At 47.5% G+C, this 11,338-nt stretch overlaps 1 protein-coding gene across 1 annotated transcript; it reads right to left on the bottom strand.

Annotated features, from left to right (window-relative positions):
• Positions 1 to 5,152: 5,152 nt before the first annotated feature.
• Positions 5,153 to 6,393, bottom strand: FOBCDRAFT_138711 (uncharacterized protein; the record flags this gene model as incomplete). The annotated part of the gene is made up of 4 exons (XM_059608005.1): positions 5,153 to 5,608; positions 5,657 to 5,774; positions 5,820 to 5,971; positions 6,019 to 6,393. 4 exons carry the CDS (start codon positions 6,391 to 6,393, stop codon positions 5,153 to 5,155), a joined length of 1,101 nt encoding a protein of 366 aa, XP_059465358.1.
• Between the last annotated feature and the right edge of the window lie 4,945 nt (positions 6,394 to 11,338).

Below are 11,338 nucleotides of genomic sequence, written 5' to 3'. Positions count from 1 at the left end.
CCCTTACTATATTTCTACGACGCAGTCACAAAACACATGCAGTCAAGATATCGGTTTGCATGTAGGCGCCCAGGAGGTAGCATCGCTTTACAGATTATACTAAAGAAATAAACCAGCTAATAAGAAGGTTTATTACACACTTTTAACTAAAACCTCTGCTAGGACCTCTTAAAATACTATCCCTCTTTCAGTAAAAGAAGATTTTGCAAGGGTATAAGCTAATAAGAGGTGGTGAAGTTCCTCTTTTATTGAAATTGGGACGGACAATAGGGATGTAGGCACTAAGAGGATAGAATACTCCCTATCGAGCCACATTTAGCCGAAGAAGAAAGAGAGAGCTTGATTGCTGCTCCCTTCTTTCTAATTTACATAACGGAAATTACTACAGGCTATGATATCTATGTATCACACTGAGCGTGCTTAAAGGGTTAGAGTGAATATGATGAGCAGCAGCAAATGTGTTGATTGATTGTTCTTAAGTTGTCTCTTGTGCGGGGTATTCCATCCTGCACAGTTACTTAAAGCATATAGCTAGATTACTAATGCCTACCCTGCGACACAGATCTATTACGCCCGGTAGGCCACCGCCCATAGGACTAAAAACAAAAAATACATACATTTCGCTAATTGATGTCTTGATCTCGCAGAGCCCCTATGTTTCCCCCCTTGTTCTTCTCTGTCTCTTCATTGTTCTCCTAGATCCCCGTATCGGTTAGTGGTAGTAGATCAACTTGAAGCCCAATTCCTCCAAGTGTTCAGTTTCCTATCTTCGGCGGCTGAAGCGGTGCCTGCTTTTGGTTGTACGAAGGGTAGCTGTTGTTAGTAAGTGTGTTTTCGTAATCGGAAGCTCATCGGTCTTGTTGTCGTCTTTGCTCTAGGCGACCTGTAGCGATTGCAAATCTGATCGTGGCTCGCACCGCTTCAATATTCGGTGTCCAATTCTGTCCATCTGACGCTGCCTTGCCTCCCAGGTGAAAGGATAGGTTGCCACGCTTTTCTTCTACACATTGGTACATCATCTCCTTGCGCTGTGCTGTACATTTTACGCATCGAAAGAGAAAGTGCTCTACCGTTTCCTTTGCCTGTCCGCATGGACATTCATCTGTTGGTGCTGATCTGATCTGATACAGATATCCGTTTAGTCGCGCCATTCCGGTTCTGAGCTGTGCTAACACGCTGGCTTCTTTCCACGATAGCTGATTGTAGAGCAGACGAGTGTGTTTTCCGGGTAGAGCTAGGTCGACCTTCTTTGAATGCCTGCCAGCTCCATCTGGTAGCTTTCTCTCATTCCGCAGGCCTGCCCTTGTTCCACTGAGAATTGTAGTCTTTGCTTTAATCGCCCCTTTTCGCGGCGTGGCGCATGGCTCGGTCGCATGACGGGCTGACATCTTGGCTATCTTCTGGATTTTGAGTTCACCACCCGATGGTAGCAAGATGAGATCGACTCTGTTTCTGTCTTCTCGGAGCTTCCCTACGGCATCATATATCCTCCGAATATGGCTTTGGCCTGATTGTTGGCGAGGATTTCCTATAGCTTGTGCCGCCGATCTGTTACTCGTCACGATCACAACGACTCGATACTTCATCTCCGGGAGGTAGTTGAGACCATGAGCGATAGCTGCCAATTCGGCTGCGTAGGGGTTGTGTTCTTCTCTCGTGCCCAGCGTGACCGAAAAGTTCTCAATAATCTTGCCGGCCCTCGCGACAGCTACGGGAATCCGAACGGTTCCTCCCATGCCAACGAGATCGTTCCTCGCGGAGCTGCTTGTCGCTATTATGACCGCCCATCCTGCTTTGGCTAGTTCTTTGATCTGGTCTTCGTCTTCCCCTTCCTGTCCGCTCAGCACGGCTTGCATACGTGACTCCCACGGAGCGAGGGCGAACGGCTGAATGACTTCCATGGTATTTCTTGGTAGCTCTGTGCATACGTCTGCAGTGCGTCTAAGAGGAGATATGAAGCGCCGAAAAGCTTTGATCCCTCGTAAGAGGTTTCGGACTGGGTTAGTCCGCGGCAGCGTATGAATGTCTACCCAAAGCTTGCTTACTCTTCTCCAGAACCGTTCATGAATGGTCGCTATGTGAGATTCCGCTTCAGCTACCCCTGTAGCCACGCTTGTAAATGATCCTATGACTGCCTGTGCTCCTACTCTTTGTACTCGATAAATGGCATATGCCGACGCCGTTTTGCACGCATGCATCCGGACGTTGGAGGCATAGTCTACTACAGGAGCTACCATAGCTGTAAAAGGCTGCCTCGTTGTCGAGGGAGCCATTCCCTTCAGTCGTTTTAGTTCCATCGCAGCTCCTAAACCCTTTGTTGCTGCCCTTGCGATATGTTGCTTGTAGTGAAGTCGCGAGTCCATGACGACCCCGAGAATCTTGACCCGATCCTTCGGAAAGACTCTCTCACCCTCGATAGTAAATGGTTCTGAGTCTACTCTACCTGTGTACCTGGTGAAATGTATGATCGCCGTCTTTTCCGCCTCAAACGTCGCGCCGCTGCGTCTCTCCCAGTCAAGAGCTTTATCAATGACCGCTTGTATCCCTCTCCGGTTGCTCGGGCTGTGGGCCCAGACACCCACGCAGTGTAGTCATCAACAAATGCGATGGCTCCGCCATTCCTGTCGATTTGGGTCTGCACTAGATCCGCATTGAAGAATAGGAACAGCATCGGTGATAAGGGTGATTCTTGCGGAAGTCCGGCTTGCGGTAGAGGCCTGCTCTCGGAACTTTGCCCATTAATCACGATGGTCGCTGTTCGCTCGGAGCAAAATGCATCCACCCAGCGTAAAATCCCTTCAGGGATCCCTCTTCCTTTCATCTGCTGTAACAATCTCTCCTTACATACACCGTTATATGCGCCCTTCACGTCGAAGCTGATGGGACTCACAACGTGACGTGAGCGCCATGTCGAGAAGATGTGCTCCTGTAGAAGTACGAGTGCCTGCTCTGCTGACCGCTGCTTGCGCGCACCGAAATGATTGATCGGAAGAAGTCCGTGAGTCTCGACCGCATAGGAGATCCTCTCGGCAACAACCGACTCCAGCACCTTACCCAGCGTAGCGAGACGCGAGATCGGTCTCCAGGCTTTCGCGATCGTATAATCATCTTTGCCTGGCTTCTTGGGTGGGATGATTCGAGCATGTCTCCACTGTCTTGGTATAACGCCTTCTTTTAGTGATGTTTGAAAGATGTCGAGGACGTCGTGTTTGACCGATGGCCAGATCTGCTTCCAGACAATCGCTGGTAGTCCGTCTTCCCCTGGCGCCTTCCATGACTTTGTCGCCCATAGCTGACGCTCAACTTCCTCCAAAGTCAGGTCCGGCATAGTTACAGGGGCTCTCGGATGCTGCAGCCCTTCGCCTTCGATGTTGATATCAAAGGATCACAGGTAATGCTTCCTGGTGTTGAGAGGTCAAAGCAGAAGAGTAAGGGATGAAGCGAGGCATCTTTAGACGATATTAACCTTGTTTCTAATACTTAACGCGTCGTCGTTGCCCTATGCAATATGCTTCCTTGAGTGACATATCACGTCTTTCTCGATAACCTCTTCGTGTCGGCAACCCTCTTTAGACTGCTTCGTCAGTATAGTTACGGAGCTACAGGCACAGCACGCCCCAACTGCGGTATTCATCGCGAGCCACAACAAGCGAAGCTTCGTGATAAGCAAAGGAAGTCAGGGCTTGGCTTTAATGAGATCCGGGTTTTTACAACGCCTGACAACTTGGTAGGAAGCTTCGACAGGTCCTCATATATTTCCCTTACTAATTTATCCTCATCTTCCCCCTCTAGGTCCAGCAGGTTGCGTGGAAGGATAACAACCTCGTGCTCTTTATGACTACTGTATTCAGCTGTGATGAAGATGACCGCATTGTTACAGAGAGGAAAAGCCATCCGGCACAACACTAACAGCAAAACCTGCACAGCTTTTCTTTGGTAGGGAAGCTTCTAAAGTCATCCCTATACCGACAATCGCTGCTGCTTATAACCGTCACATCAACCACATCGGCAGGGGTGACCAGTTAAGGTCATATACAACATATAATCATCGACTTCGCCGAGGGACTTGGCAGGCTCTTATATGGACCTTCCTCCTTGATGTTATCCTTAATAATACATATATCTTACAGCGACGAGGTCATACAAAATGGAAGCCATTTACAGATCCAAAAGAGTGGGAAAAGCATATATATACCTCTCTTTTTAACACATATCACAGTCAAAGTCAGGCACGGAAGAGGAACCGTACAGGCATTGAAGAATATAATGATGACATTCAGGGGCAGCTTTTACACATACAAAGGAGCATCAATCGTATCAATCGGCATAAGAAGGCAGATTGCCTAGCTTGTAAGGGCTTTCGGAAAGGTCAACTGCGACCCAAACGCCAAAAAAGAAGCTATCTACAAGAGATATCAGGGAATACTACAAGACATCGCGGCGGCTTAAGTAGGCAGACTGTTAATGGGTGCGCTAAGTGCGATGAAGCAATTTGTAACAATCAATCAAGATTGTTGGGACTTCTATCATCACCTAAATATGTGGGGAAAGAAGTACCTTTAATTTCCTGCCTCGGAATTGGCTCTACCCCTCTCGAGTGACCTGCGCGGAGGGTTATGCCAGTTAAAGGGATAGTCTGTTCCTCTAAATCAGATAGTTTTCGTGACTCAGGGATAGTATCAGCCCGGGCTTGCATCCCGTTTTTGCGATCATAGAGACTGCTATAGCTGACTTGGTATATCTTTGCGGCTTGTCGCAGACTTAATTTGGGGCCATTCTGACAGCTCTGAAGAGTACGAGTAATCTTAGCTTCTTTATTAGGTTGTGATATTGTAAGTGGTTGGGAGCTAATTAATGAGATAGAGAGGAAGGTGTATGAGGGATTTTTGACCGACTCGCTTATTGTGCACGTGAATTAAAATACTAAATTCAAAATCATTCTACTTATTTATCTTTTTTTTCCCCTCACAAAATAGTTCATTGCGTGCTCATAAGATAACCCATGTAACTGTCAGAGATGTTGAAGAAGTCCATAAGAGCAATCACATCTGCCTACATCTCTTACGACCCGCACTGGGTTTGTACTTAGAAGCACCATCTCTATAGCTTTTGGACTGAGATCAATTAAGGAAGGGAACTAAATAAAGTTTGCTTACGGCTTGAAATCACTCAAAAATCTCCATCTGCTCTGCTCCTTCCATCCATTCTTCCTCCAATCATTTGCCTTCTTAGGGAAGAAATCGATCAGATCAAGGAGACCACTGTCGTGCGCAATGACAACAAAAACATCGTCCTTCGCGTCAAAATCTATCAATTTAGCTATTGATTTCTCCCCTTCAGAAACGTCCCGACCACGAGCTTCTGAGAGAGAGTCGTAGAATGGCTTGTCTCGGACGTGTTGTGGGTGAATTTTGACCAAAATCTCACCGGGGCAAATAGTTCCAGGCAAGAAAGGCGGGTTGGAAAACGGGGAGGGAGATACGGTGTCTGGTAGAGGTTCATATTGTGTTGGACGAATAGAGCCGCAGTGATGACAGGTATCGGCACCCATGAGCATGAAAGTTGAAGGGGTGGTTCGGGCAAGCGCGGCCATATGGCCAACAGCGTGCTGGGCAGATTAGTATATAGGACAGAATAATCTTGGAGGGTTGCTAACGCCGGGTGAGTTGAGAAGATAAAAGCTTCCATCTTGAAAGTAGTCAACGGCACAAATTCCTCCGAGTTTTGTGGCACCTGGATGGGTTTCGAAATCAATTTCGTGGAGATCACGACCCCTTCACATCAGCAGGCGTCACCGAGAGGAACATTAAAAGACTTACTGATAATCCGTCTCCAGGATCAACCCTTCGGGATTGGCGGGATAGCCGGGCAGAAAAGTGTCTTTGAAGCCAGGGCCTACAATAAGGGATGTTGAGCCTGGGAATGTCGAAGGATCCCCGGAATGATCGAGATGCCAGTGGCTGCAGCAAGGCTGGAAATTAGTGACCATACTTGACTTCCAAGAGAAAGGATCTTGACTTGCCTCCAGATGATAGCATTAATATCGCTTAGTGCAATAGAACCTTCATCTTGCAGGATAGAAGCGACATCCTTCTCAATTGTTACACCGGCTCCCGGAATCTTAGACTGTTTCTGCAGATCAGTAAGTATAGCCGGGGGGAAGCTTCCGAGATCTTTGCGAAGGGCCAAGTCAAAGAGCAGTTTCTGACCAGATGAATGCTCAATCAAGAAAGAGTAGGCAGGACATTCCAGAAATTCATGCCCCGGGAGGGGATTCTTGATGAACATTGCCATGGGCACTCGCAGCCGTACAGTGCTATCGATGACTCTTACCCCAACCACGTTCGGCGAGGTCGGGAGATCGAAGGTGGGAACAGATACGTTTTGCGCCATGACAAAGAGAGGAGAGTGTAGATGGGATTTTACGTGCGCGATTTAATTCGCCTCACTTGAAATTCCATTTGGTCAGTAGGATTCGCACTCACTATTTATGCCAAAACCTGCTCTATCCTCTCTTCAGGTGCGGATTTAACGTAAGACCTCATCCCCCATCCCCCCATCCCCCTCATCCCCTCCATTTCCCAGCTCAACCCGCAGGTATTCTCGCAAAGCATGCAATGGCAGCGCTAACAGGGCGCCACTACTAGAGACATGATACGTTCGAGACGCATAATCGACGTTCCATTCGCTCAATGAAAGTAAGGTCAATAGGGATTAGAAATGACATCACTCTCTTTTCAAACGGCCCATGGCCTGATTGCTTTAACCTTGGACTGAGCCGATGCAGCCGGGCCCAGGGTTGAATGGGTAGTGCCAGCAACTCTGGCTTCGCGCCTCTTATCGAGGGCCAAACTTGGGTTGATTGAATCGGCCTAATTTTTATGTGAAAGAACAGCAGGTTTTCAAATGCTAAACTGATAGTAATGTCTACATAACCTCAAATACAAAAGGAGGCTCAGCCTGAGCTTCACCTTCGTCTTTAAAGGCACATTCTGAAGAAAAGGACAGAAATCGCGCTTCGGACCCTATGTCTGATACCGTTCTTTACGTTACTACAAGTAGTTGAGGAGATGTTAGATACGCACGAATACGATGGGGTCAGTGTATCCAAGTGTGGACCAGAATGTGGTGATGTTATTTATCGTCGACTTGATTCTTTGATCAGTCTGTCAGAGAGGGGTTTCAGCCCTCCTTTGGATGCAATAAGGGAAGTGGAGCCCAGTTCCAGCCGCCAATCTAACAGGAGATAGCCCCACTGTTCATGACTAGACGCTTACGTTGACTGCATTTGGCCAAAGTATCGTAGGAACTCAAGAAATTGGCCCTTCTGGCATTTTCACTTTTGGCTCTAGCCGTGGAGCGTTCGTAGTTGCCGATAAAAAGAGTGGAGGAAAATTATCGGCTCAAATAGACTTTGGCTACTGCAAGTTCCGGATTTTTCGGATTTAAACCATAATATTCTCCGCGCTTTAACAGAAATGTAACTATGTCGGTAGCTTCTGCCACACACCTAGTTTCTTGGTAGTTGCGTTATGTCTATACACTCCATAGATGTTCCTTCTGTAAGACACATCTCGCTTAAACAATAACTTTTGAAATAAATTTTGGAGGAGAGATATCACACATTTATCTTCTTTATGACTTTTGAAATGGCAATTACTACACCGGCGTGACAGAATGGCTACACCGGCGTCACTCTTACACAGGCGTCATTTCTACGGCTTCTGATTGGTTCATCCATTTTTTGTTAGTGCATTTAGATTCTGCCAACACCGCTCGTTGTACCTCTAGCTTAGCTCCCCACCGCGACGATCGACGCGCCCGATGAAGCTCTTCACTAGCTAGCTACTGCACTCATTACCTCTTTGCCGCGTGTAGTGTTGGAGAAGTGGCATGCAAGATGGTGTTACACAGACAGCCACCTCAAGGGACGATGTCTCACGATGATACCAGAATTGTTTGAACAGCATTACAGATCTGTTGCAGGATCAGCAGGCCTCGTATCTTGGCCTCTCCTCATCAGATATTGAGACGAGGAGATACTTCCTTCGATAATGGTTAGAGCATAGCGAGATAGATAGCTGCTCTCTAGGGTATACTTGAATTGGCCTGGTTCTGCAGTGAAAACTAGACCTCGTTGTGATGTTCGCTTTAGAACTGGTTGACCCGATTGGTTCTACCAAAAGCGAGGACTTGTTAAGGGAGCTGCCTTCACCGCCTTTGCGTGGATGTACCTGTGGGTCGAAAGAAAAAAGAGCGAATCAGAAGCCACAAAAGCGACGCCTGTTTAAGAGTGACGCCGGTGTAGCCATTCTGTCACGCCGGTGTAGTAATTGCCTTTGAAATACCGGTAGCCGCTTGGCGGAGATTCAGCTTGTTGGTAGATATCTGATGCAGCGAACTCCGCTTCAGACGTCCTTATCGTCATAGAACGCGAACCGGACGTTCTGGCAGGAGAACATCATCATCCCCAGTGCAAAAGAGTCAGAATGATGAGGGCAAGGGAATCGGAGCAACAAGGATGCGACTTGCAATAGGAGGGGGAAAAGAGCAGTGAAGGGGCGCCGAGGAACAATCTAATCAAGAAAAGGACTGCCCTCAAGGCTGCAGACAGTATGGCCGAGGCCATTCAGAGCCTGGAACAAGAATTTTGTAAGAGAAATGAAATCATGAAGGCAAGGTTCCAGCCGGAGTTCACCACGCTTTACGACCGAATAACAGAAGAAGTCGCTAGGACCACGGCCCTGATGACACAAGAATTATCGCAGGTGCGAGAGCAGCTTACCCAGCTTTGCAGCCGGCTGGAGCGCATTCGACTACAGTTGGATACCGTGACCCGAGCTCATGCAACATGATCGCCTTGTCAGACATATGCGGATGCTATCAGAATGACTTCTGCTAGCACCACCACTCAAACACCATCTACGGTTCAATCGACAATCCCCCAACCGGCGTTCTGCATAGTCGACACTTCCAGGGTGCCTGAGGATCATATTGGAGATACTACACCAACAGTGCTTCGTAGGGCCATTAAATAGGAAATGCGAACAATCACCCTAGTTGGCGATATGCTGTCGTGATTAGATCACTGCGGATCCAAAGTATGGTGCGAATCGGCCACTTCATCCTATGCCTATTCATCAATATAAACTTGACACAGTTTCTAAGACTATACGGGGTCGTCACCACCGCTCCATCGATATTTAGGGCGTACGGTTCGGCCACGGCCAGTACCGCGTAGTCCCGTAAGTCTCTGTCATCCATCATATTAAGCTGTACCACATCTCTCTTCCGTACGTTGAGTTGGAAGACTCGTAGATTAGTGCATATCGCCGTGGAATCGCCCCACATGATAATTTAGACTGAACGACTTAGATGGTCCCCCGCAGAGAGTGCACTTTAGCTCGACAATCTACGTGACGATGTCCCGTCTCAGCGCATCTGCCGCATGATTGCGCCTTGCTGCACGCAAAAACACCGTGACCGGTCTCCTAGCAGTTGTAGCACTGAACTGGACCTTGGTGCAGCTCAAAGATGTTGGTGCTGGCTGACTCTCCGGCTGTGCTGATGATGGTTGTGACTGCTTACGACACAGCAAAATGAATGGGCTCTTACTCATCCCTAGCTGATTGTTCCCGTAGAACCTCCGTGTACCCGAGACAGTAAACACCAGGATGGATAGCGTGGTAGACTTCATGATAGACATGGCATGGCCACGAAATTTAATCAAGATGACTCGAAAGCTGTTTCTTTTAATTCAGTCTGATGTATCTGGCATGTTCCCTGAGTTTTTATCTGCGTTATGCACGGTTGGGTCGCATACTACCATGGCGCGTTGAGCATTGGGACTAATTCCAAGGCCAGCCCCAATGTCATTGAAAACATGAGCCTTCTCATAGATGGTGCAGTGAATAGTAGGGGGCAAAAAGTATTCGCAGGTGCGTAGGTAGGTCTGATGCTCGAACGCTAGTCAGGGGTAGCTTGCCAGTCCTCAATACCTTATATTACACCTAAAAAAGGGGGATAACCTAGGTGTCAAGTACCTAAGCAAAGCTAAGCTACTAACTAGAAGGGCTAGGGCGACTTACACATCTGCGAATACTTTTTGCATCCCACTGTATTCCTTTTTAGAAGTGAGATCGCTAACACGATTCCGGCAAAGCCACCGCCGATAATGGCAACTTCGAATTCTTTCTTCTGATTTCTTTTGCATAATTAAGACAATGGAAGATTGGATTTGGAATAAATTGTACAGGATCAAAACCATAATGCTGCCAGGTGTTGGCTTCCTTTATACGAATGCCTGGGGGGGGCCTGCGTAGCAAAGAATCACGGTAGTCAATGGTTGATGTGCTATCCTCAGACAGGCAGTTGTATGCGAAGGTTGGTTAGCCTGTATTAAACACACACTCTATCTGTGCGATTAAATACGGCTATTCGGAACCAAGGCCTCAAACCATAGGCTTGTAATGTACTTGTATCGGTGCATCAACTATAATAGAAATTAGGCGCAACATATGACCATAAGGACTGCATTTAATGCTGTGGGCTACGCATTCGGGCAAATCAGTGAAACCGAGCTTTGCTAAAATGGATGGCTTTAAAATCCGAATATCGTAAAGATTATCCAGCGGGCTGAAGCGTGGGTGCAACTGCCTGAACTTAAACGGAATTACATTTAGCATCAAGTTTCGTCGGGGGGCAACAAAGACAGCGGCTGCGACAGGGCTTGCGAATATAAAGTGGTGGAGCATTTGTTAGCCAAAAATCTGAACATTAATCGTACTTGATTGGCCACATGAGGCCCTGGCGGCCAGATGTTACTGTGGGTGCGGAGGTTGCAACGACGAAACAACAGTCTGGCAAAGTATAATTGAAGTTTTGCAGCATAAAGCACAGACTTGGGTATCATTATACACTAGATAACCTAAAATGAAGAGGGAGAAACAAGAAACGAAGCAAATAGAGCGACTTAAAACAAATCCGGCTAGAGGGCTAGTTCAATAAGGCTGCTGCCTAAACGCGCAAAGTCGAGCCCTATTTTCCGGGTGATTAGTTCCTCAAACCTAATTTCAAGTGTAATCGCGGACGCGCTGTTGCGATCAGAGCCCCACTGAGAATGATCTACATTGTAATCCACAATGCTAATACAATACAAGTCTATTACGCCCGGTAGGCCAACGCCCAATGGGCTCTGAAGCTAAAGGTACATACACTTCGCTAGTTATTGCCTTGCTCTCGCCAAGCCCATACAATTCTCACCTTGTTCCTTCCAGTCTAGTCATTGCTTTCCTTCTTAGTCCTCGTGATTGTTAGTAGTAGCAGGTCAACTTGAAGC

The sequence above is a fragment of the Fusarium oxysporum genome, chromosome VII (genome assembly GCF_013085055.1).
Source record: "Fusarium oxysporum Fo47 chromosome VII, complete sequence".
Lineage (NCBI taxonomy): Eukaryota > Fungi > Ascomycota > Sordariomycetes > Hypocreales > Nectriaceae > Fusarium > Fusarium oxysporum.
Note: the sequence above shows the minus strand (reverse complement) of the source record. Positions and strands in the feature narration are given on the sequence as shown.